Source organism: Balaenoptera acutorostrata, chromosome 5 (genome assembly GCF_949987535.1).
Source record: "Balaenoptera acutorostrata chromosome 5, mBalAcu1.1, whole genome shotgun sequence".
NCBI classification, from domain to species: Eukaryota; Metazoa; Chordata; class Mammalia; order Artiodactyla; family Balaenopteridae; genus Balaenoptera; species Balaenoptera acutorostrata.
In genome coordinates, this window is record NC_080068.1 from 2,711,629 (window position 1) to 2,738,317 (window position 26,689).

A 26,689-nucleotide genomic window follows, 5' to 3' on the forward strand; every position below is an offset into this window, starting at 1 on the left:
CTTCTCCCTCCCACCCTCCCTATCCCACCCCTCTAGATGATCACAAAGCACCGAGCTGATCTCCCTGTGCTATGCGGCAGCTTCCCACTAGCCATCCACTTTGCATCTGGTTAATCTGACACTTTGGATTTAATATTTTGATATAACTAGGTAAGTTTTCTTTGATCAAAAAAAACAATGCCCTGAGTAACTGTGACATTTTCAGACGCACTGCTGGTAACTGAAAGGTTACAAAGTTGAATAAGGCAGGGACCTGCCCCTGAGAAATTCACAGCTTATTAAAGAAGACAGAGTAGTCAAAAATAATTAAAACTTAATAGGCTAAAATCTAATTGTAAGTATGAAAATATTACACGAGAGTAGAAAAATTGAAATGGTTTGGGAATAACTTACAATTTAATAAGTAAAAATAATGATAAAGTATTTTACTTAATTCTTATATTGATATTTACCTCTACTATTATTTCTGGATGATCAATTTCTTAATTAATATGAAATGCTCACTGAACACCTCCTGTGTAACAGGCGTTATCCTAAATCCTTTATGTGTATAAAAGTACTGAATCATCTCAATAGCCCTCTATAAAAACAATATTATTATTCCTATTTTCAGATGAGGAAACCAAGACAAGGAGAGGTTAAGTAACTTCTCAGTGTTCAAAAATTAGTTATTGGCAGTTGGAATTCAAACTTAGCAGGCTGGTTCCAGAATCTCAGTTTCTAACTGTTATACAGACTATATCTGAGGTCGAAAAAGCAAGTTTTATACCTCCTAAATCTTCTTCTGTTATTTTATTTAATCTTTTGAAAGGAATTTGACCAAATCTTGGAAACTCAAATGCTCTCTAGAATACTACCCTTTGTCATCCTAATGGGGGGAGAATTTTTATCCACTCAGTTCAGATACCCACGCTTCAAGAATAAAAGGTTACTTGTGTCTCTATCATATTTAACAGACCCAGTAAAATGCCATAGCCTTTGGGAATGTAGATTTGTTAACTGGGTGAAACAGAAAGAATGTTGTGTACAGAAAATTAAGAACTGCGTTCTGTATTCCCTTGCCCTTGCTGTAGCATCAGAGCAAGTGATTTCAGTTTGCTTCAGGCATAACTTTTCTAAGACTGCTCACAAAATCCACCCAATATAATCCAACATATTCCCAAACACCATTTAAATAAGGCATATATTTGATTTTAAAATAAAAATTTCAGTGTAATTGATGAGAAGCATTATTATATAAAAAATAACTATTTATTATGGTACTCATGAAAAATGGCCTAAGCTTGTTCATTTATTCATTTATTTGCTCAGTAAACATTTTCAATAAACATCTCTCTATAAACATTGTATGATGCTAAATATAAGAAGCAAAAAATAAATAAAATAAGATCTTACAAAAATTGTAAAATTTCTCTGGAGTAAAATCTGTTAGAAAAGTCAAAAGAGGACTTCCCTGGTGGCACAGTAGTTAAGAATCCACCTGCCAATGCAGGGTACACGGGGTCGAGTGCTGGTCCGGGAAGATTCCACATGCCGCGGAGCAACTAAGCCCGTGAGCCACAACTACTGAGCCTGTGCTCTAGAGCCCACGAGCCACAACTACTGAGCCCGCATGCCACAACTACTGAAGCCCGTGCACCTAGAGCCCATGCTCCGCAACAAGAGAAGCCACTGCAATAAGAATCCCACGCACTGCCACGTAGAGTAGCCCCTGCTCGCCGCAACTAGAGAGAAAGCCCGTGTGCAGCAATGAAGACCCAACGCGGCCAAAAATAAATAAATTTTTTTAAAAGTCAAAAGAAAAACAACAAAGAAAAATTGTTTGAGACACTTAGGGTTGGATAATGGCTAACTTTCATCACATAAAAATGTTTTTATAAATCAATACGAAAAAAGTTACGGAATGCAATAAAAACATCAATGATTTGAACAAGCAATTCACAGGAAAAAAACACAAATAATCAATGTATGAAAATATGTTATCCTCAACCTCACTTGTAATGAAGGACCTGGAAATATATACAAGACCCCATTATCCTCCATAAAATCAGCAAAAACATTTATTAGTTTTCAACTTCCCGAAGTTGGTAAGAGAGTGGGAAGCAGACACTCTCACACATTACTGGTAGAATTGTGAAACACTGCAACAACTAGAGAAAATTAGCCTTTGTCTGTGACTTTGGGACAAATAAATGCTGGATGAGTCAAAAATGTAAATCCATTCTCACAGATGCCAACCTTGTATATATAGTTTGATCTACTTTTGTAAATAGTGACCAAATGAACTCTTAACAGACTAACTTCTGACTTTTAGATTCAGTGCTTTAACCAGAGCCAAAACTGGGAACTCCAATCTTGGTGTCTTACCTTGGACGGTTCCAGGTTAAAGTCTTGCAAAGGTCTCATCCTCATGAATTATGGGGGATGAGAAAGACTCCTCCCTCTATTGCACCCTTAAGAGATTATAATATACCATAATATACTGTAAACATAACTTTTATATGCACTGGGAGACCTACAAATTTGTGTGATTCACTTTATTGTGATATTGGCTTTGTTGTAGTAGTCTGACACCAAACCCAAAACCTCTCTGAGGTATGCCTGTATTTAGGATGCACTAAGTATCATAGGAACATTGCCAATCCCATGTTCTTTCTCATGGTTTCCCCAACCTCTTTATCATTCCCAGCCTACGATCCCACTCGAACTTTCTCCTTCACTATTTTATGGCAAAAGGTTCTGCTTCTTTTGACTGCATAACAGTAAGAACTTACATTATTTTCAGCCAGCCATCCTTACATGGATCTATCTTTTTGTTTTATACAGTATAGTTTCCTAACTAAGTAATGTTTTTAAAACCAAACTTGGTGTGCAGCAGTGGGAATAACCATCTCATACTACTTCGCTGCCCCTGCGGTGGTTTTCTATGGTTTAATGCACAGCAGATGTTGCACAAATATATCTTCATTGGTTGAATGATAGTTGGAGCTTCCCTTAACAGAAAGGAGAATGATAAAGACAGATGGTAGGTTGAGATTTAGTTGAAGGTTCCAAAATTAAAACAAATGTCACCAGAGACAACTTCTAACAGGGGTTGCCATCTAATCATTATAGGTTAGCTCTTCTGTTCATCAGCTGCAAACCTCAAGGTCTTTCCCTTCTCGTAGACTTCACCACCAGGTTCATGAATCTCCTCTCCATCCCCCACCCCCTACCACAGTCATCATCTTCAGGACCTTCAACATCTATGCTGACCACTCCCCATAGTGAACACCCTTACCTACCTCACCCTAGCAATCTTCTTCCATTCTCCACTGTATCGCTACTATATGTTATCACACCAACATCTTCCATTAAACTAAGAATAACCTGGTAGTTGTTATGTAATAATAGTTAAAAATATGAAAAATACAGTTAGCCAAACTTGCTAAAATCTCTATTTGGGAACTTACTAGCTAAGTAACACCAAACAAGAGAGGTAACTCTTGAGAAACAGTTCTCCATGGCATTTCTGCACATCTTTTGTCAAGTTTTCTTCTGTACTATCTCTTCAAGGATGTCAGTATAGCAAACAGCCTTGGAAGATACAAAGAGTGTCTCCCTCTGGGGTGGAAGACAGATTTGTTTCCTGACCAAGATAATAAAGATAACGTCTCCTTCTGGGGCAAATGTTGGGCAGTTGTGTCAGCAGCCTCTTATAAGACTGGAGGTTTCCTCAGAAGGTACAAGACCCCACTGGGTGTAGCGTTCAGTGGGGCGACTCCACGTCGCCCCAGTGGGACTTGAGGGCAGAGGAACGTGAGTGATGAAGTCATTTGTCGCTGACCCGGGAGGCTTTTGTCTTCTGCTAGCATCTATGGCTGGCTAACTTGTTAACTCGCAAGCAGGGTAAGACCTCAGACTCTTCACAGTTCTTGACAGGAACTTCTTTATGCCTTAGTTTCCCTACCTGTACAATGGAGAGAGGGCACTTACCTCAGAGAGATAGTGTGCTAATTCAATGGAATAATGAGGCTATACATATACGGAGCCCAGCCTGAGTCTCACAGCTGCACTTTCCATCAGTATTTGGCGACTCTTTGCCAAACCAAGTGGCCTGCTCTCGGCTCAGTTCTCACGGGTGGCTCTGAGGCACAGACACCAGAGATATCTCTCCTTCTCGAAGTTCCTAAACCCTACCCTGCGACCCTGCACTAAACTGGTTTTCTTCCTACGTTTTTGTAGGAAGGCAGTCCTAAATTGCCACAAATACACTAATTAACAATACAAAAACAGAAAACCAGTTTTTCTAAGGTGGAAGAAGGGGAAGGCAGTAATTGGAATGAGGGGGTAGGGAGAGTCATGAGGTCTTCATCACAAGGAGGTAAGAGTTATTCAAAAACCTATAAAACATCACGTCACTCAGTTATGTAGATGGCCAATATTTATTATTCTCCAATGTCTAATCTTAACGACATATTTGCAAAGAATTACTGGAAAAAAAAAAAACAGGGGAAATGGTGGCTGTAAGGTATGTGGCCAAGTGACCATTGAAACAGTGTAGAATAATAGAAAAAAGACACTTTTACTGTCAACAGATCCCAGGATTCCAAGCCCCAGATTTTAGTAGTCGTGAGAACTTGGGTGAGTTACTTAACCTCAAAAAACTTTGGTTTACTTACCTCCCAAGTGGGGTAAGACTCTCTACCTTGAAGAGCTGCTGATGGGTTATCTCAGTAAATTGTATCTATGATGGGTATGACTATTCCATGAGTAAAATACTGAAGAATTACTTATTCAGAAATTAATATGAGGGTCAAGGGACATTTCTGAATATTTCCCAAAAGGATACAACATCTCGTGATGTGATACCAGGCTTGCCAAATACAGCTTTATAGAACTTAAACTCTGGCTTCATAAAAACCCAAGGAGAAAACTCCTTAGTGGTAGACGTTTATAACTCTGCGTTAGTCTCAGATAACCACTTGATTGAACTTACCTGTAACAAAAAATCAAAGAGAGCCATCTTGGACCACTCGTGGTGATGTATTTCAGTACAGCCCCATTCAGGTTTGGGTACGCGGCCATTCTGCCAGCACTTCTGTTTCAGCAACTGCTGATAAGTTCCCCAGGTGAGCTTAAGAGAAGAGTGGGTCTCATTACTCGTTGGAGATAAAGATGAGTCCCAGAGAATGAAAGGACATGGGCGGCCATCTATAGAATCCAAAAACACAAAAAAACACACTTTTAGAATGTTACTCAGTGTGTACTCTTGGATGTCATTCAGTCTTTCACAGCTTCACACTCTCATCTATCACACATGAGAGTTTGATTAGATGACATTTATGACCACTTTCCCTTCTGAATATTTACTATTTTTATACCTCAGTGATGTTTCCTGATAGGAGTCTTATAAGATGGAAAGTTATTGTTAGACAAGGAAAGAAAAGTTTTTTTTTAAACAAGATACTTTATAGATGTGGCAGGAACAGGCCACTAACCACCCATAACAACGTCCTCCGGTTAATGTGGTTTAATTCCACATCTAAAAGCAGCCACCATGAAAAAGGAAAGAATCCAGACATTTATAATTATCTGTTCAGTGTCTGAGTGGAGTGGCTTTCTATTTGTAATAACAACTGTCTGATTTTCTGAGGCCATATTATGATGTCAGGAAGAAAAAGAATTTTTAGAAGTTGCAAATTTAAAAGTGAAATTATATGTTTCACACCAGTCACTATAATCTCCAGAGAAAGAAAAAGGAAGCAAGAGGGTTTTTTTGTTTTGTTTTGTTTTTTTCTGATAGAAACAACAGCACTCCTGGTAATGGGTCATTTATTCACATAAAACCTCACAAAGTGTATTTAAGCAAATGTCATTTCTTCAACTTCCTGTGCATAGAATATTTTTCAAAAAAATCTGTCACTCGAATGTTTTTGTCTCATTCTTGACAGTTTAGAAATTTCACTGGTGAACTGTACATTAAATGACACTGTAAGCTTAAAGCCAAAGCATCCCTCTCAAGCTCCCATGTCTGTCAAATAAAGTCACTGAAAGATGATGAAGAGTAGCTTTGCTTGTAACTTATTATCAGAATGATCTCTTGGAAGAAAAAAAAAAAAAAAAACAATGACTAAGTCACAAAGGTCTGAAAAATCCCATTTAACTCATTCTTAACAGGCCTGGGCATTCGAATCCTCTGAAACTATGGTTGGAATGTCAAGACACATCACAGGGATTTTTAAAGCTCTTTCAAATGACCTGAGAGGTTCTCAATCTATAACTGTTTGTTTTTTGTTAAAGACTTTTATTTTCCCACCTTGCTTATTTGCCTTCCTGTAGAGCTCTTATCTCTGGTCTTTAATGCAAGGACAGTCACTCTTCTAACCACTCCTGAATGTGGTGTTACAATGACCTTAATAATATTAATAACATTCACTTAATCATTCTAATCACCTACATTCCAGTTTTGTTCAAAAGAAAAATCTTTCTCCTTTTAGCCTTGCAATTTAGGCCAGGGCCTGTAGCAAGTCCTTTAGATTGTGGAAAATAGGCCACAGTCACTGATGCACAATTAAAAGAAAAATAGAGAAACATGAACCATATATAAAGAACTTAATTGTTATCTCTCTCCTTTTTATTTCCTTTTACTGTACTAAATGATTTGGGGCTGCTGGGACCCAATTATCTCCTTAGGTATTAGATAAATATAATGTTAAATGTATATGCTCCAAATACTATGCCAATTTAAAAAATAATAATAATAAATTCTAGGTAAAAGCAGACCATCATGTAGTGGGAGACACACATAAACCAGTGTAACCAAATACATGTAAGAGACACAACACAGCTTTCAAAGATATGGGCACTTCAGACTCCTAAATATCAGCACCAAGAGGCTCTATCACTCAGTGTCTTTGGAACAAACTGATACACAGCTAGCACTCTGCATTCTCAAGGCTGGGAAGTATTCAAAGGGAGTTGAAAAACACTGAAATTCAGCAACACAAATCAATACACAAGACAGACAAAGTGCCAGTTTCCTCAGTAGACAAGGCCCTCAGAGAAATGAGGAAATTATGCACATAAACAATTGAAACAGTCAACTTCTGTGCTGTTTTTCCTTCCCTTTAGAAACATTTGTTTCATATTTTAAAAGTAATTAAGAGTAAATCTACTCATTTTAGGAAATGTGGAAAAACATTAAAATGTATAGCTAAAAGATGACATGATACTATATATAGGAAACACTAAAGTCTCCACCAAAAAAACTATTGGAACTAATAAATGAATTCAGTAAACTTGAAGGATACAAGATTAATATACAGATATCTGTTGCTTTTCTATACACTGAAAATGAACTCTCAGAAAGAGAAATTAAGGAAACAATCACATTTACAATCATATAAAAAAGAATAAAATATCTAGGAATAAACTTAACAGAGGAGGTAAAAGACCTATTTGCTGAAAACTATAAAACATTGACAAAGGAATTTGGAAATTATACAAAGAAATGGAAAGATATCCCATGCTGTTGGATTGGAAGAATTAATATTGTTAAAATGGCCATATTACCCAAAGTCATCTACAGATTTAATGCAATCTCTATCAAAATACCCATGACACTTTTCACAGAACTAGAACAAATAATCCTAAAATTTATACGAAACCACAAAAGACCCCAAATTGCCAAAGCAATCCTGAGAAAAGAAGAAGGGAGCTGAAGGAATCACGCCCCCTGACTTCAGACAATACTGCAAAGCTACAGTGATCAAAACAGCATGGTACTGGCAAAAAAACAGACATATATCAATGGAACAGAATAGAGAGCCCAGAAATAAACCCACACACCTTTGGTCAATTAATCTACAGCAAAGGAGGCAAGAAAATACAGTGGGGAAAAGACAGTATCTTCAATAACTGGTGCTGGGAAAAGTAGACAGCTACATGTAAAAGAATGAGATTAGACATTTCCTTACATCATGTACAAAAATAAACTCAAAATGCATTAAAGACCTAAATGTAAGACCTGAAACCATAAAACTCCTAGAAGAGAACACAGGCAGAACACTCTTTGACATAAATTGTAGCAATATTTTTAAAATCTGTCTTCTAAGGAAAAAGAAATAAAAGCAAAAATAAACAAGTGGGACCTAATTAAACTTAAAAGCTTTTACACAGCAAAGGAAACCATAAACTAAATGGAAAGACAACCTACTACATGGGAGAAAATATTTGCCAATTATATGTTTGACAAGGGGTAAATATCCAACATATATAAATAGCTCACACAACTCAATAGCAAAAAAAAACAGATCCCTTAAAAAATGGGCAGAAGACCTGAATAGACATTTTTCCAAAGAAGACTTACACACAGCCAACAGGTCATGAAATGATGCTCAGCCTTGCTAATTTTCAGAGAAATGCAAATCAAACAACAGTGAGATATCAACTCACACCTGTCAGAATGGCCAACATCAAAAAGACGACAAATAACAAATGTTGGTGAGGACGTAGAGAAAAGGGAACCCTCCTCCACTGTTGGTGGGACTGTAAATCGGTGCAGCCACTATAGAGAACAGTATGGAGTTTCCTTAAAAAGCCAAGAACAGAGCTACTATATGATCCAGCAACTCCACTGCTGGGTATATTCCAAAGAAAACAAAAACACTAATTCTAAAAGGTACATGCATCCCAATGTTCATTGTAGCACTATTTACAATAGCCAAGATATGGAAGCAACCTATGTGTTCATCAACAGATGAATGGATAAAGAAGATGTGGTATATGTACACAATGGAATATTACTCAGCCATAAAAAAGAATGAAATTTTGCCATTTGCAACAACATGGATGGACCTAGAGAGTATGATGCTTTGTGAAATAAGGCAGACAGAGAAAGACAAATATTCTATGTTACATCACGTATATGCGGAATCTAAAAAAATAAAACAAACCAATGTATATAACATAACAGAAACAGATTCACAGATATAGGTAAAAAAAACTCGTGGTTATCAGTGGGGAGAGGGAAGTGGGGAGGGGTGAGATACAGGCTATAGGATTAAGAGTCACAACCTACTATGTATAAAACAAATAAACAACAAAGATATACAGTACAGGAAAATATATCTGTGATTTTTAATAACTTTAAATGGAATATAAAACTACAGAAATATTAAATCACTATGTTGTACCTGAAACTAATAAAATATTGTAATCCACTCTACTTCAATACAAAAAACAAATAAACAAACATAAAAAAAATGTCTAGCCTAGAAAACAGCAATCATCTACAATCTCCTACCCTAGTAACTGGTTCTGTTATTTGTATATTTACATCTGGTATTTTCCCATCCCTTTCTTTCACACCTGAAAAAGTAAATTGTTTTTAGAAATTTAAGGAGTAGAGCTTATGGTTAGCGTTCAGACTCTAGAACCCAACAGACCTTTTGAATTCTGATCCTATTACTTCTTAGCTTTGTAACATTGGACAAGTTATATAACCTTTTCACACCTCACTTTCATCCTCTGTAAAGTGTGGGCAATACTGTACCTTCCAAAACAAACTTTGTTGAACAGGATCATGCATTTAAAGTTCTCAGCCTGGTGCCTAACATATATGCATATCCTGGAAAGGTTTTGCTATGACTATTTTTATATGCATGCATTATACAATCACATAATTCATCAGCCTTCTAGCCCTTATTTGTTTATTGAACATCTACTATGTCTCAAGCACTGTTCTAGGCCTAAAGCATACAGACATACATGCCAGGTTTTCAGTTGTTTGTTGTTTTGTGGGATTTTTTGCTTTCATAGAGTTTACATTTCCAGCAGGGAAAAGAGGCAAAAATTACACAAGGGAAATAAACTATTTGGAATCACCTTATGTATATAGTTTATCATAATTGTTTCACTGAATGTTACATTGCAAACATTTCTCTTACAATTAAATATTCTTAAATAGTGTCACTTTAACTGTGATACAATAATGTAGCCCAGTGGTAGGCAAACTTGGTCAAGGGCAGACGGTGAGTATTTCAGGCTTTGAGGGCCATACAATGTCAACCAGCAAGTACTCAACCGCATTGTGATACGAAAGCAGTCAAAACATATAAACAAATGGTGGTGACTGTGTTCCAATAAAACTGTATTGCATACCCTGAAATTCACATTTTTTGTAATTTTCAAGTGTCATAGTAGTATCATTGTTATTTGGATATTTTTTTCAACCATTTAAAATTGTGGAAACCATTGGTAGCTCAGGGACCACACAAAACAGGTTGTGGGCTATCTCTCACCCACAGACTGTAGTGAATCAATCCCTAATCTAGTGTATGGGTTTATTGTGTCTCATTTACCATTTCTCTCCTTTAAATCTTAAAATTTTTTTGAACGATACATTTTCTATTAAATGGTTCTCAAATTGCCACAGGGAGCTTTCAACGGATGGGAATAATTGGTTTTCAGTTAACATCCTCTGTTTTCCTCCACATGCACCTCCCCTCAGCAAAATATTCTGACTGCCACAGAAACACATTCTGTCCTGCCACGCCTGGCATCAGTCACCGCAGGGAAAGGGGCTTCCGGAAAGCAGGGTAAGCGGCAATTCTCAGGCTGAGCCAGGCTGGATGCCCTTCCTTCCAGCCAGCAGGTCTTGCAGAGTATTTGTGCACGTCTCCCAGGCTGGTTCCAGACCTCAGAGCTGTGAGGTGCATTCCACTTTGTATAAAATACGGCTGATAACAGAATTGAATGAACCTTGATAGATCTGAAGGGATGACAGAAAAATACCCTTTGAAAGCAGGAAACAGGTTCAAGCAACTTACCTGAAGTGTTTCAGAGATGAGGAGCATTTATCTCTTCGCATTTGGGTTTGTCAGAATGATGTAGTACTGGGCTCTCTAGAGAAATCTTAACGGTGAAGAGAGAAAATTCTAACTGTCAGAATGGGGAGGAAGTGGGGTTTTAAAAGAATTGTGGGTGTTCATGTGAATTAACGGTTATATAGCTGTCTTTTAAAAAATTGAGACTTGCCAGTAAAACTTATTTTTTCCAAAATCTGAATATCTCCCCTGAATTTTGATGTTCTCCCAAGTCGTTCTTTATTCAAAAGCACAAAGAAGACATTCTTGTGAGAAGACGAACGTGAAAATCCACTAAGAATGAATGCTATACACAACCTCCTCTGCCCTGGTGTATCAGGTGCCCTTCACCTTGAACCAGTGACCAGTTTTGTTGAACTACAGGGGGAGTTATCAGTGAATGTCTGCATCCATCACTGGGCAGAAACAAGTAAAAATATCCTGAGCTCTGAAATCAAAAGCCTATTTTATCACATGGGCCAAGTTCCAAGCTTCTTGTGAACAAGACAAAAAGGAAAGTGACAGTTCAGCTCAGAGCCCTTCATTAAAAATAACTCCAAAACCCTCTAAAGAAAACAAAGACCAGCCAAAACTTGAGGCTCATCTTTGTTATGGAAAACAAATTCTGTCATGTTCCATTGCACCTGTCCGATGCATTGAAGGAAAACTTGAATGTTGCAGGTCTCTAATCTAAAAGCAAGTGTTGATGTGGGCGTACCTCCACGGAGAAGGTAGCAGGTGCCTTGCTGTTAATGATCCCTTAAGTACTATCTGCTCTATTTTTCTACTGTGCCTCTCACAGTAGGGTTCTGGCGATTAAAAGTGAAAAAAGCAGGTAAGATCTCTTGGCTTAGGGATGGCGAATGTGGACAAGCCAGTCAATGTGAGGGAGGGTGAAATAGGATTCTGTGACAGTCTTGCCGGGGAGGAAATGTGCAGGATAAGATGTTCAGGCTTTTAAACATTGTTAATTCACTTATTCCCAAAGCACGAATTTACCACTGTCCCCCAATATCTGGACGCATCTGGTTCCTGTGTGTGGGATAGAAAGAATTCAGAGTGAGGCATACCAGAAACAGAGGCCCTGCAAGAACCCAGTCCCAGGCAAGGCCTGGGCCACAGCTGGGAGTCTAGTGGAAACAGACAAGCGCGCGTGTAATGACGATCAGGTTGCGTGTCTGCCAGCTGAAGAGTGTTTTAAAGGGACCGAGGGAAGGAAGGACTAAAATAAAGGCTGAGCTCTCAGTGCCAAGCCAAGCAACGAAGAACTGCCAGGCCCCAGAGTAGCGAAATGAGGAGCTCTGACCATTAACAAGGAGAAGAGCCGTGTCTGGAGAGAAGCTGAGTGCGTGGGGTGGAAAAAGAAGTCACAGGTGTTGATTCTACTCTTGACAGCATCTCTGGTCCCCACAGGACTCAAGCCCACTCCTCCAGCCACCCTGACTGAGGCAACGGGTTCCCCAAGGCGGGAAAAGTGTGAGATCCAGAGACACTGAAAATACAGCACTGTCAGATATTAGAAAGAATCAACCTATATTAGGTTTTAAAAGGGGAAGGTGGCAGAGAAGCAGAATTCCATAGATTTTATACGTGTAGATTCCACGCAGCCAACCAAATCCTCAATACAAGGGCTTGTCTTAGGAATCCAATTTCTGGGTGATTTAGAATACCGTTCTTCCAACAACAATATAAATGTATTTAGTTACCTTCCTAACTGTTTCACTAACTGGTTTTCTCGAGGTTGGACTGAGTTAAAATAATCTCCATGTTTCCTCAAGCGTTAGCTAAGCATGAAGCACTTGTGACTTCCTCTGCCACAGACAACTGAAACAATCCAAACCATCGGTTCTACTTTAAAAACGTATGACCCAGCAATCCCTCTACTGGGCTTATGCCCTGAGAAAACCATAATTCAAAAAGAGTCATGTACCACAATGTTCACTGCAGCACTATTTACAATAGCCAGGACATGGAAGCAACCTAAGTGTCCATCGACAGGTGAATGGATAAAGAAGATGTGGTGCATATATACAATGGAATATTACTCAGCCATAAAAAGAAACGAAATTGAGTTATTTGTAATGAGGTAAATGGACCTAGAGACTGTCATACAATGTGAAGAAAGTCAGAAAGAGAAAAACAAATACCGTATGCTAACACATATATATGGAATCTAAAACAAAATGGTTCTGAAGAACCTAGGTGCAGGACAGGAATAAAGACGCAGATGTAGAGAATGGACTTGAGGACGTGGGGGAGGGGGAAGGGTAAGCTGGGACGAAGTGAGAGAGTGGCATGGACATATATACACTACCAAATGCAAAATAGATAGCTAGTGGGAAGCAGCCGCATAGCACAGGGAGATCAGCTCGGTGCTGTGTGACCACCTAGAGGGGTGGGATAGGGAGGGTGGGAGGGAGACGCAAGAGGGAGGGGATATGGGGATACATGTATATGTGTAACTGATTCACTTTGTTATAAAGCAGAAACTAACACACCATTGTAAAGCAATTATACTCCAATAAAGACGTTAAAAAAAAAAATAAATAAAAACAAAGTGTCCTTCTTTGTTCTGAACCTTTGACTAATGGATGGGAACTTCTGCTTTCTAGGTCTGCCCTGGACTTCCGCTATAAAAATGGGAACTCCCAGACTCTTCCTGTCTCAATATTCCGTTTAGAAAAACAGGAACAGACCTTGACTTCAGAGGGTCGTGATGATGGAGTCACTGCCAAGCTCCACAAACGATTGCATTTTGCCAGTAAACTCTTGGTCACATCAGGGGGACCCGGCCCTGGGCCATTTAATGTTGGTTAAGGCAGATGAAGAAGCCATGAATTGCTGACTGGAGTGAGCTTCCTACAGTCCAAAGCTCAGCACATCACCCCTCTTCTTCAGACCCCTCAATGATTTCCCATTATCTGCGGGATGAAGTCCATGTCCTTCCATAACATAAACCCACCTACTCTCCACTCACCACCACCAGCCCCTATTCTCCTTTTTCCAGAAAGGTTTGCAGTTTCCAGGCACACGCTGCCTTCACAAGCTTCTCACACATCGGTTCTCTCCACCCTTCTGTACCCACGCACAGTGACTTTGAAGAACCAGTCTGACATTACCGCTTCTAGAACTTTCTGCAGTCCCCCTACCCACCCCCTATACACACACATCCCTCTCTGTGCCTGCAGGCTTCCCTAAACATATCTCGTGGAGGTCTTTATCCTACCAATCTTTTTTTTTTTTTAACATCTTTATTGGAGTATAATTGATTTACAATGGTGTGTTAGTTTCTGCTGTATAACAAAGTGAAGCAGCTGTAGGTATACGTATATCTCCATATCCCCTCCCTCTTGCATCTCCCTCCCACCCTCCCTATTCCACTCCTCTAGGTGGTCACAAAGCACCAAGCTGATCTCCCTGTGCTATGCAGCTGCTTCCCACTAGCTATCTATTTTACATTTGGTAGTGTATATATGTCAGTGCTACTCTCTCACTTCGTCCCAGCTTCCACCTCACCCCTTGTGTCTTCATGTCCCTTCTCTACCTCTGCGTCTTTATTCCTGTCCTACCACAAGGTTCATCAGTACCGTTTTGTTAGATGCCATATATATGTGTTAGCATACGGTATTTGTTTTTCTCTTTCTGACTTACTTCACTCTGTAGGACAGACTCTAGGTCCACCCACCTCATTACAAATAACTCAATTTTGTTCCTTTTTTATGGCTGAGTAATATTCCATTGTATATATGTGCCACATCTTCTTTAACCATTCATCTGTTGATGGACATTTAGGTTGCTTCCCTGTCCTGGGTATTGTAAATAGTGCTGCAGTGAACACTGTGGTACATGACTCATTTGAATTATGGTTTTCTCAGGGTATATGTCCAGTAGTGGGATTGCTGGTTGTATGGTAGTTCTATTTTTAGCTTTTTAAGGAACCTCCATACTGTTCTCCATGGCTGTATCCATTTACATTCCCACCAACAGTGCAAGAGTGTTCCCTTTTCTCCACACCCTCTCCAGCATTTATTGTTTCTAGATTTTCTGATGATGGCCATTCTAACCGGTGTGAGATGATACCTCATTGTAGTTTTGATTTGCATTTCTCTAATGATTAATGATGTTGAGCATTCTTTCATGTGTCTATAGGCCATCTGTATATCTTCTTTGGAGAAATGTCTCTTTAGGTCTTCTGCCCGATTTTGGATTGGGTTGTTTGTTTTTTTGTTATTGAGCTGCATGAGCTGCTTGTATATTTTGGAGGTTAATCCTTTGTCAGTTGCTTCATCTGCAAATATTTTCTCCCATTCTGAGGGTTGTCTTTTCATCTTGTTATGGTTTCCTTTGCTGTGCAAAAGCTTTTAAGTTTCTTTAGGTCCCATTTGTTTATTTTTGTTTTTATTTCCATTTCTCTAGGAGGTGGGTCAAAATGGATCTTGTCGTGATTTATGTCATAGAGTGTTCTGCCTATGTCTTCCTCTAAGAGTTTTATAGTGTCTGGCATTACATTTAGGTCTTTAATCCATTTTGAGTTTATTTTTGTGTATGGTGTTAGGGAGTGTTCTAATTTCATTCTTTTACATGTAGCTGTCCAGTTTTCCCAGCAACACTTATTGAAGAGGCTGTCTTTTCTCCATTGTATATTCTTGCCTCCTTTATCAAAGATAAGGTGACCATATGTGTGTGGGTTTATCTCTGGGCTTTCTATCCTCTTCCATTGATCTATATTTCTGTTTTTGTGCCAGTACCATACTGTCTTGATTACTGTAGCTTTGTAGTATAGTCTGAAGTCAGGGAGCCTAATTCCTCCATCTCCGTTTTTCTTTCTCAAGATTGCTTTGGCTATTCGGGGTCTTTTGTGTTTCCATACAAATTGTGAAATTTTTTGTTCTAGTTCTGTGAAAAATGCTATTGGTAGTTTGATAGGGATTGCATTGAATCTGTAGATTGCTTTGGGTAGTATAGTCACTTTCACAAGGTTGATTCTTCCAATCCAAGAACATGGTATATCTCTCCATCTGTTTGGATCATCTTTAATTTCTTTCATCAGTGTCTTATAGTTTTCTGCATGCAGGTCTTTTGTCTCCTTAGGTAGGTTTATTCTAGGTATTTTATTCTTTTTGTTGCAATGGTAAATGGGAGTGTGTCCTTAATTTCTCTTTCAGATCCTACCCTTCTTGTAGGACGGGTTTGGTTAGCTGTCTCTTGCCCTCAAGCTGGGAGCCCTGTGAGAGCAGGGACTGGTTCCCAATAATCTTTGGTTCTCCAGCTCCTGCCATAAGTCCTGATCAAAGCAAGCACTCAGCAATGTTGAGGAATGAATGAGTGAATTTTTCAGAATCCCCCAGTTTTCACCTCCAGCCCTTAGGTTCTAAGCAATGGTCAATGGGCCCTGAACAAACGTTTGGTTGGTGTGACCTCCTAATAAGCAATGATGTCACTGTCCTCACTCTAAGTGGGTTAAGAAGGATTGAGACACTTGAGAGGTAGAGGTGGGGGTGGGGGGTTTCCAGGCCCTCCTTCTGCCATCCACCACCATGTCTCCATAATCCTCTGAGACTCGGAAATGATGAACATAGGGGTGGTGGAGACACCACTGCCTCGCTCCTCCTGACGCCAAATCACCGTCATGAGAAGGGGGACAGTTAAGGCGTCGGGGCTGCACTCAGGAATCAGACCGAAAGGCCGCGGAGGCGGTGGGTTTGCATGGGGACGCATGGTTACGCTGCCACATGCACCGAGGGTCCAGGTGATGTGAGAGGATAACGATGGTGGTGCAGACAGTGATGAGGGGAGGCTGGCGGGCCCTCCCACCCACGTATGCGTCCCAGCCCCACTGCATACGACCTGCACATACGCTAGTCTCTGAGCCTCACTTTCCCCACAGGAAACCTGTCCGAGAACATCTGATGTGCGGGGCTGTTGCGCGGTTTGGTGAGATGCTGAAAGTAAAGCGATTCGCCCTCCACAAATGGGAGAGACTGGGACCCTCCACCACCCACTCCAGGCGCCTTCTTTACATGACAGTTTGAGGTGCCTGTGTATTTAGTTCACGTGAACATCAATCTAGAGAAAGAAACTAAGGAAATCTAAAGCGATAGATCACCAAGAGCTGACTCAGCCTAGAAACTGAATGAAAATAACACACAGCAATCACTGTGTGTTCCTATGCAGGGGGCACTGTTAGAGATATTTAATCCGTATCGGCTCACTTCATTCCCACAACTCGATGAGGTCAATACTGGTATCAATACCATTACCCTCGAAGAAATAAGGTAGAAAGAGATTAGGGGAATTCACCCAGGTCACACAGTAGAACCAGGATTCAAATTCAGGGCGTCTAGACTGACAGTCATTGTGAAGCTAAACTGTATTCCCCCAAATGTATACGTTGAAGCCCCATGCCCAGCACCTCAGAACATGACTGCATTTGGAGAAAGAGCCTTTGAAGAGGCAATTAAGTTAAAATGAGGCTGTTACAATGGCCCGAATCTAATCGGACTGGTATCCTAATGAGAAGAAGTTTGGACACACTGAGAGACAGGAGGGGGACGGACCACAGAGGAAGGAGCCTATGAGGACACAGTGAGAAGGCGGCCATCGTCAAGCCAAGGAGAGAGGCCTGGGAAGAAACCAGACCAGTCGACACCTTGACCTTGGACTTCCAGCCTCCAGAACTGTGAGAAATAAATGTCTTCTGTTTAAGCCGCCCATCTGTGGTATTTTGTGACAGCAGCCCTAGCAAGCAGATATGGCAGTCCACAATCTGAACTGCAAAGCTATTTGAAGTGGAAACTATACAGCTCCTTCCCCAGGTTTAGAGTCACAAATAGAAGGTAAATGCTGTCAGTTGCAACCAAATTCGACCGAAACGTCAATATTTGCCCATTAACTGAGGTCAGCACCTGTGCTGTCCTTAAATCCACCCAGAGATGGCAACAGATTCAGTCCCAATAGAAAGGTCATGACCTTGGGCTCAGGCTGGTGCTGAGTGAACCTTGAAATCAGTGGCCATAAGAAGAGTCCCTCCAGGCCACCGAGCTGTCACGTGGTCCAATGGTGTCAGCTCCAAGGGGGACAGGGATTCTTGACTCTTTTGTCCACTGATGCAGCCCCTAATGACTAGAAGAGCGGCTGACACGTAGCAGGTGCTCAACAACTATTTCTTAAAAGAAGAAAAGATAAACGTGATGCTGTAGAAGGGAACAGATTGCATGGAGCTGAGCAACACACATCTTTCAGGCTGTGAGCGCCGTGGCCACTACCGGCCACTGTCCCTTCTACCCCAGCCTCGTGTGAGATCGGGGGACACTTCCAGAGACACAGCAGAGAAGGTCCCCCAGTTCCCCCACTTTGCCGAAGAAGGTATGTAGTGAGCAAACAAGACGACAGTGGAGCCCAGCGCTGCTTGAAGCCCACGCTCAGTAAACTTTTGTTCACCTATGAATGTATTTAGTTGATCAGCTCAACTTGATTGCTAAAGAGTAATACCCTTAGGGCTTTTCTGATAAAGAACACAATGTGGGCTTCCCTGGTGGCGCAGTGGTTGAGAATCTGCCTGCCAATGCAGGGGACGCGGTTCGAGCCCTGGTCTGGGAAGATCCCACATGCCGCGGAGCAACTGGGCCCGTGAGCCACAACTACTGAGCCTGCACGTCTGGAGCCTGTGCTCCGCAGCAAGAGAGGCCGCGATAGTGAGAGGCCCGCGCACCGCGATGAAGAGTGGCCCCCGCTTGCCGCAACTAGAGGGGGCCCTCGCACAGAAACGAAGACCCAACACAGCCATAAATAAATAAAAATTAAAAAAAAAAGAACACAACGTGCTTTCCATCCAGATTTTCAGAAACAAGACATGATTCCTATACTCCTGAGTCAATATTTTAAGAAAGTTTGCACCCATGTCCCAGACTTCTAGGATTTTGAAGTCAGTGTGTTTCCAAGTTGTGAGGGCATCTGGGTTATTGTCATAACTCCCTGCAAAATGCCTCTGTCCTCACCTGAGAGCCTGGGGCGACATGAAGTGTCACACTGCCACTCCCCTGCTCTGGCAGCTGCACCACCAGCGTGGAGCTCACAGCACCGCTCATACGGACTCGAGAGGAGAGAGGAAAGTACCCACTGTGTTCCTCCTGCTCTGTGATGAGACGAGGCAGTACACGTCGGAGAACAGCGAGCACAGTGGCATCTACACTGAATTTAAACGGAAGTGGGTGAGGTGCCTGCAGTCTGTCACCCAAGCAGCCCTGACACACAGCGTTCCTGGAACGAGGCGACCTAATCCAGTCTGACAGCTCTACGGCCGTAAAGCGGCATCCTAAAAATAAAGCACACATAATGCATCTCCCATGCTGGGCGTGAAAAACAGTACGATGCTTAAGTGCTGCCAAAATGGTAGCCCTTGGGATTCACTTGCATCTCTGCGCAGACTGCTGGGGAGCTTGGCCCAAGTGCTCAGCGGAAGATCACAGGGGACTGGGTCTCTTCTGCTCTCTACATGGACATAGTCTGCTTTGTCTTGTCTTAGATACGTATTTTTAAATATCTTGTTTAAAAAAGTATTTAAATGTATCAGTATCACATAGTATCTGGTGACCTCTATCATGATTGATGATTTTTGCAAGGACAGTTTGGCAGAAAACATACTAATACATTCAGTCATATTGGCATATACATGATTGTTTACGGTCAAACAAGAAAATCTGGGAAGCGTTGGCTTGTATTTAAACAACAACAACAGCCCTTGTAGCCGTGTTCAGGGTAGTATGGCCATACTTCCTTTGAGTGAAAATATTATCAATGTTAAGTGGTTGAGTTGAAAAAAGAAGTTAAATAGAAAGATTGGCATAATGGTAAATCAGAAATCACCATGTTAAAATCTGCACATTGTGTCACTATCCCATGATTATATCAAGTTATATTGAAGATGTAATGTAGGTTAAGAGAAGCAACATGAGGATACTTTAGTATCAGACAGAACTGGGTACAAATTCCACTTCCACTGCTCACTAGCTATGCGTCCTTGAGCAAATTTCACACCTCACCGAGCCTCAGGATTCCCATATATAAAGTACCAGTACTATCTGCTGTGTGGAATTGTTAAGTAATGCAAGAGTCAAATGACACCAAATGCAGTATAGACACTCTGTGAGGCGTAACACTAGATTCTTTATAAGTTTACAACTGAAAAATACATCATTATCGCAAACATGGATTTCTTTACGAGGCCTTTGACGCTATATTTCAATTCACTTTTGCATTTCCCACACAGATACGCACAGGATGAGACTCTGGTCTAGTGGTCATGGCTGGATTTTGTAGGGTGGTACCCTCCTGGCCCTCCCTACCTAATTACAACCTTGTCCTTCCCCAAGTACAACCTTCTCATTTTCTGGGATATCTTTGGAGTGACACCTGTCAGAAAATGGTCCAGTATACAGTTCAGGGCCAGTAAACCTGCTAATTTCACGTATATATTGTTGGATTCAAGGAGAGTCATCTAGAATTCATCAAGTTATACAACCAAGAACCTGTCCCAGATGAACCTGAGCTAGCGGCTCTGGGCTGATAGGATCACCTGTGTCAGTTTTACAAACAAACAAATAAATAAATACCTGAAGATGAGCTTTATCATTGGGACCTTTTGTCTTTGGACGGAATGAACAGAAAGTTTCACCTGAGAGGCTGGGGCGGGCGCATCGTTCAGTCACAGCCTCTGATGCTCTTTTACATCTCCCTTTGCATCGTATGTCTCCTTTTTACATCCAGGTAATGTACATGACTTTCGGCAAAGGTATTTAATTACACTGGGCCTCTACTTCCACATCCACAAAAGGCCTCTCGTAGAGTACCCACCTTATAAAAAGTTTAGGAGGATTTATTGAGATAATAGGTGCATGGTACTTAAAACAGTGCCAGTAGATGGTAACATTCAATATTACTCTTGCTATGGTTACGGTTGTTTTCTCCTTGAGAAATAAGAGGTTTCCATAGCCCGTATCTGTGCATCAGTACACAAGTCATCAAGGTCTCGTTGTGTTAGATAACCAGGTATACAAATAGGTCGTGGTGATGGAGAAAGAAGACACACCTTAAGGCCCCCCAAAAGGATTTGGTGAGGAAAGCAGATTGATAAAGAGGAAAGTCTTGGAAGTTACAAGACAAGGGCTTGAATTCTTTCTGGACAATTAACTCATTGTATGACCTTGAGCTGCCTTCTTCTTATCTTTCTTTCTTCTCAAAATTGAGGTAAGAAAGTGTCTCCTGCATAGGTTTCTTTGAGAGATTAACTGCGATAAGCCTAATATCTATATTCGACTCACAAGAGACTAGAGATGTTCTTGGTACTAAGCATGAATTTATTTTCACAAACATTCATCAAAAGTCAGAGAACAGAAACAACACTTAAGGCAGATTATTTACAGGACTGGCTGACTGTCCACTCTCCCAGATATGAAAAGATCTCCTCCCAGACCAAGCCAGACCATCAGAGAAATGCATACCTAAGCTGAGTTCTATTTTTCCTCCTACAGAAAACTCATTATCAAATTACATTACAGTGTGAAGCCACAGACCATATTATATTGATGGTCCTCACAAGAATAAGCTCCATAAACCTTATTATTTGCATAATACAGAGGCTGCCAAGGATATTTTTCTTTACCTTTTCAATGAGCTATTTATAAGAATCTCGAGGAGAAATCCCAGCCTGGATTTAGGACTAAAATGGTAGCACTTGTCCTGAGTTTTTGAAGCCAGAAGTACAGATTTACTGTTTGGAGTCAGTGAAACAGACCAGAAATGCATTCTTGCATTCATTCAAAAATATTTATTGAGCAACTACTATGTGCCAGACTCTCCCCTGGGATCGGGACATTCAATGATGAGCACGACAGGAAATGTCTCTGCCTTCACAGATCTAGAGCCTAGTGGGAAAGAAGAGATGATTAAATAAGCAACTATAATTATAAAGCAATGATATAGAATGAGCCAGAAACAGATGCTGGGTAACAAGATAAGATCCATCACCCCCTTAGGTAGCTAGGGAGGCGCAAATAAAGCTAAGCTTGGAAAAGAGAAGACTAGGAGGACTCTAGAGGGAAGATCCACACATCTGTGGAAATCAAGGGAAGAAAGACACAAGTCAGGAAAAGACTAGAGGTAGGTGAGTGAAGAGAGATACCAAGAACCTAAGACTGTTAATCCCCTACCATGACCAAAACTGATCTATTTATGTACTTTACATCAGTACAATGTCTCCATGAGTAGAATTATATTGTGTAGAGTACTCATAACTATAAATCATGTCCTAGCCTCTTGAGGAAACTGGCCTGATTTTATGACTCTCAATAACTACATTCTAGTAGAAAGTATCAAAGAAAGAATAAAGAAAGTTCTGGTATTCCTTGAGATACAGTCTTAGGTATTTAACTCATCACATTGAGAGTCATGTCAATACAACCTTGTTGGTTTCTTTCCATCATCACTTACTTCTGCAAAGAGAGAGGAACACCAGTCTACATTGGAGTTATAGATGTCTCCTTCAAATTTAATGCAACTGCCTTCTTCATTCCCAAAGATGCTGGATATTCAGAGAACAGAATTAAATACCTAAGAGGTATCCTGACACCAAAAAGTTTAACTAAGCCAGCAGGAGACCTACGTTTTAGTCCTAGCCCTGTCACATGAAGAAATGATACGTATCCAGAGAAAACTCTAATTCGAAAAGATACATGCACCCCAATGTTCACAGCAGCACTATTTACAATAGCCAAGACATGGAAGCAACCTAAATGTCCACTGACAGATGAATGGATAAAGAAGATGTGGTATATACACAATGGAATATTACTCAGCCAAAAAAAGAATGAAATAATGCCATTTGCAGCAATATGGATGGACCTAGAGATTATTACACTAAGTGAAGTAAGTCAGACAGAGAAAGACAAATATCATATGATGTCACTTATATGTGGAATCTAAAAAAATGGTAAAAACGAACTTATTTACAAAACAGAAACAGACTCACAGACATAGAGAACAAACTTGGTTACCAAAGGGGAAGGGGAGGAATTAGGAATTTGTGATTAACAGATACACACTGCTATCTATAAAATAGATAAACAACAAGGACCTACTGTGTAGCACAGGGAACTATATTCAATACCTTGTAATAAACCACAATGGAAAAGAATCTGTAAAAGAATATACATGTATAACTGAATCACTTTGCTGTACACCTGAAACAACACAGCATTGTAAATCAACTAGACTTCAATTAAATAAAAGAAATGATAGGTGAGGCTTGGAGGCTATATGAGTAACTCAGTGAACTTGGAACCTCATGTGCTTCGTGTAGTAACACAAATAGCAGTATTTATTGAAGGTTTACTGTGTGTCAAGCACCAGGTCTACGTGTTTTCCCTGTATTAACTAGCAACAACCTCATGTGGTAGGTACTGTTGTCACTTAGAGCTGAGAATATGGAGGGTCAGAGAGATACTGTGACGTTTGTGGGTCCCACGGTTGGTAAATTCAAACCCAGGGGTCCAGCTCCAGAGCCCAGGCCCCTAACCACTACTTTCCTCTCTCAACTTCCGTCCAGGAGCTCCCAGGGAAGCTGGAAGGACAGATCAGAGTACCATGCCTCAGGATACATTCAAGCACGCATCACCTCCTCTCGGGGCCTTTATGACATGAATGAACGGCAAGGGAGACTTCCGGGGGGACCCTCTGCCCTGCTCGGTCCAGGACAGGCTCAGTGTGTGCCTGTTTCTCTGTGCCCATCCACATCCTCCCTCTCTCCAGGGTGCACCTGTCTGGACAGAAGTGGTAACGTCACCTAAGCCCAACGGCTAAGAGCTGACGTTTTGAAGTTTGCTGGGCCTGGGCGCAAAACCCAGCTGAACCATTAACATGAGGCCAGTTACTTCGCCTAAATAAGCCTCAGCCTTCTCATCCCCCACGTGGAGATAAGAATCGCACCTACCTCCTAGTACTGCTGTGAGAAACGCAGGAGTCAAGATGTACAGAGACGCTACGTCTCAGTCAGCATAGCGCTTAGCAAGTAGTGAGGACCCTCTAGGAATGAGGTTGTACCACATTTGACAGAACGTCCGAGAGGCTTTCTCACGTCAGCGTCATCCTGGTGGACGCCTTTGTGAATCCGGGGCATCGACACACACCTGTGAATCTGCAGCACTTGGCCACGAACCAGCATGAGTGGGGAATGCCAGGTCTTTCTAAGTAAATCAGTGGTACTTCAAGAAGTACCCATTCTAAGACTAAATTATACCCCCGAAGCCATTGAAAATGCAGTTTGGCTTTTGGCCACTCCCAAGGCTTTAATCCATTCCAGTCCAGACCCCATGGGAACTGGGCTGAAATGCTACGTTTTGTGGTGACAGGCAGTAAGGAAATAGCCTTTGAGCTTATAATCTCTTTGGGGTCCTTTTTAGCCTCTTGGACCAGCCTGGATTCAGAGTGGTAACTTCTGGGATCACTCTGCTTTCAAACGCAGCCAAGGACCCACCCTACTTTATGCTGGAACGCTGGAATAGCCTTAGGATTCAAAGAAAACCCTTTCTATGGCATGAGCATTGTCACATATCAGCCCTGACGCCTGCAGCTGAATCGGCAGCCTGCACACCCCAGAACCTGCCACAATGTTTGTCACCTGACGGCATCTCTCGGCACTCAGGCTCAATAAACCATAGTCATGGACTCGGAGAAACCACGTGGCTGGTTGGTATATACACTGAACAAATCACCTCTTTTGGCCTCATTTTCTTTGTAAGCTAAAGCGGTCACGTCCATCGCGAAAGATGAAGGGGTCGAATCTAACATGGTCTGGCTCTGGGCCTCTTAAAAAGATTCCATCTGCCGAAGAAAGATAACCCTCTTCGCCTTTATTTTTAAACGCTTCCAGTGCACAGGATTCTACTTACTTCCATACAAACCCATTTACTAATATGCCTGACTGTCAGCAAGTTCTCTCTCTCCACCCCAGCTCCCTCTCCTCATCACACAAATTGCCCCTGGCTTTAATCGGATGTAATAAGCCGCTGGGAAGCCCGGCGAGGGGAACGGAGAGCACAGATTGCGCCGCGGGGGCTTCAATCGCGTGCGCAGCGCAGCACCGCCCGGGCGCTCTCGTGTCCCCCCGAAGCCGAGAAAATCGAGGACGCCAAGCGCATGGAAAGACGCGCTGCTGCTCTCCAAAAGGGAAACGCGGGTGGAGAAAACCATTTAGAAAAAGAGGCTGAGGGAGAAGAGGAAATCAAGCCCAGTCTCCAACAGCTGCAAACAAGAAGCCCGGGAAACGGTTACCTTGGATGAACTCGGATTTCCTGCTCACACAAGGCAGGGTCCGGTTGAGCCCCAGGATCCTGTCCAGGTGGAAGGCAAACACCTCGCTCATGTCCAGAGGCTGCTTGAGCAGCCCGCAGGGGCTGGGGCCGCAGGCGGGCGCCGCGGGCCGGCCGGTCCCCTCCAGCAGCAGCAGGCGCGCCCTGCCGCCGGGCCAGGCCGGCTGGAGACCCGCCACCGCGCCGTCGGCCAGCAGGCGCATCCGGCCGATGTCGTCTCCGCTCAGCCACGACGGGGCGCTCTCGCTGTAGATCCTGATGTTGCTTCCCCCGGCCCGGGGCCCCTGCACATCTGCGTCCCCACCTCGCGCTCCCAGACCCTGCCTCCACCCCCAGGGTCGCTCCCCAGCCTGGGCCAGGTTTCCTCCCCGGACGTGCCCGGCCACTTCAGCCTCAGCTGCCCTTGCAGCTTCCTGAGGCCGAAGGGACGGTCCCACCAGAGCCCCGGGTCCCGGGGCCTGAGAAGCCAGCGCATACTTCTTCCTGCGCTTGGGTTTCACGGTGCCACGGATGCTGGCGGGCTTGCTGCGCTTGGAGCGCAAGGTGATGTACACCACGTTGTTGGGCTGCAGCGTGGTCCCATTGCCCTGGGCCTCGGGAGGGGCCAGCGTGCCGTCCAGGGGTATCTCAGGGAAGGGGGCCTCGGCGGTGGCCCGGCTCCAGTGCGGCCCCTGGCGCGCGCGCCCTCCGTGCGGGGCAGAGGCGCGCCCCGCCTGGCTCACCAGGAAGCCCAGGTAGATGGCGCAGGCCGTACCCAGCAGCAGGTTCCTCCTGGTCCTGGGGCGCCGGCTGCTCCAGAGTTTCCGCGCCCTCGGGACGCACAGGGAGGAGAGGAACCAGTTTAGGAGCTGCCCCGGCTGGTCCGGACAGCTCATTTCTGCGTCTCGTCCACATGCCGAGCAGGGTTTAAAGTCGGCCGTCGGCTCCTTCTGGCACGATGCATGGCTTTCTGAACGCAGCTGTCGCCTCCGCGCAGGTGTCTAAGTGGTCGCCAGTGGGCCGAGGAGGAAGTTAAGGGCGGGTGATGGGGCCGGGAAGGCTTCTGATACTGGCCACAGCAAACCTTCTGAACCCCGTCGGCCTCCCCGAGGAGAGGTCTGGCTAGTTCCTGGGAATGAATGGACACAGAGTGAACTGAGTCACAGCCTCAGACTCGGTCAGTTCCTCCACAAGAGCAAAGAAAAACACGGAACATTTCCTTTCATCACTATCACCACGAAATGATTTTTTATGTGAGGTTTAAAACAAATAGAAACAAGATAGATGTATAGATTTGATATTCAGTTTCCATGAGTGAAAACCAACCACCAAAATCCAAGACTATTTTATAACTTGCAGCTAGAGTCATTTAATTTGATCCTGAAGGAAAAGCATTAAAATTGGACAAATCCAGGCTTCTCGTTTTGAAATTCAGAAGTAATTTAAGAAAAGTAACCAAAGTTTTTAGAAATCTGTAGCTATCTTCTACTTATTTTTAAA

The 26,689-nt window shown here is 42.4% G+C and overlaps 1 protein-coding gene across 4 annotated transcripts in view; it reads right to left on the bottom strand.

Moving 5' to 3' along the window:
* GASK1B (golgi associated kinase 1B) overlaps positions 1-26,689 on the bottom strand; it is a 57,577-nt gene that overhangs the window by 30,437 nt on the left and 451 nt on the right. For 2 of the 4 annotated variants that reach the window (XM_057546864.1, XM_057546865.1), the window contains exons 2-4: positions 25,173-26,318; positions 18,967-19,161; positions 4,979-5,193 (exon numbers count right to left, since the gene is read on the bottom strand). In XM_057546864.1, coding sequence (XP_057402847.1) covers positions 4,979-5,193; positions 18,967-19,161; positions 25,173-26,085 — 1,323 coding nt within the window. In that variant the 5' untranslated portion in view covers positions 26,086-26,318. Of the gene's footprint in view, positions 1-129; positions 3,950-4,978; positions 5,194-18,966; positions 19,162-25,172; positions 26,319-26,689 lie in introns of those variants that run through there. The other 2 variants (XM_057546867.1, XM_057546866.1) reach the window with 2 other exon arrangements.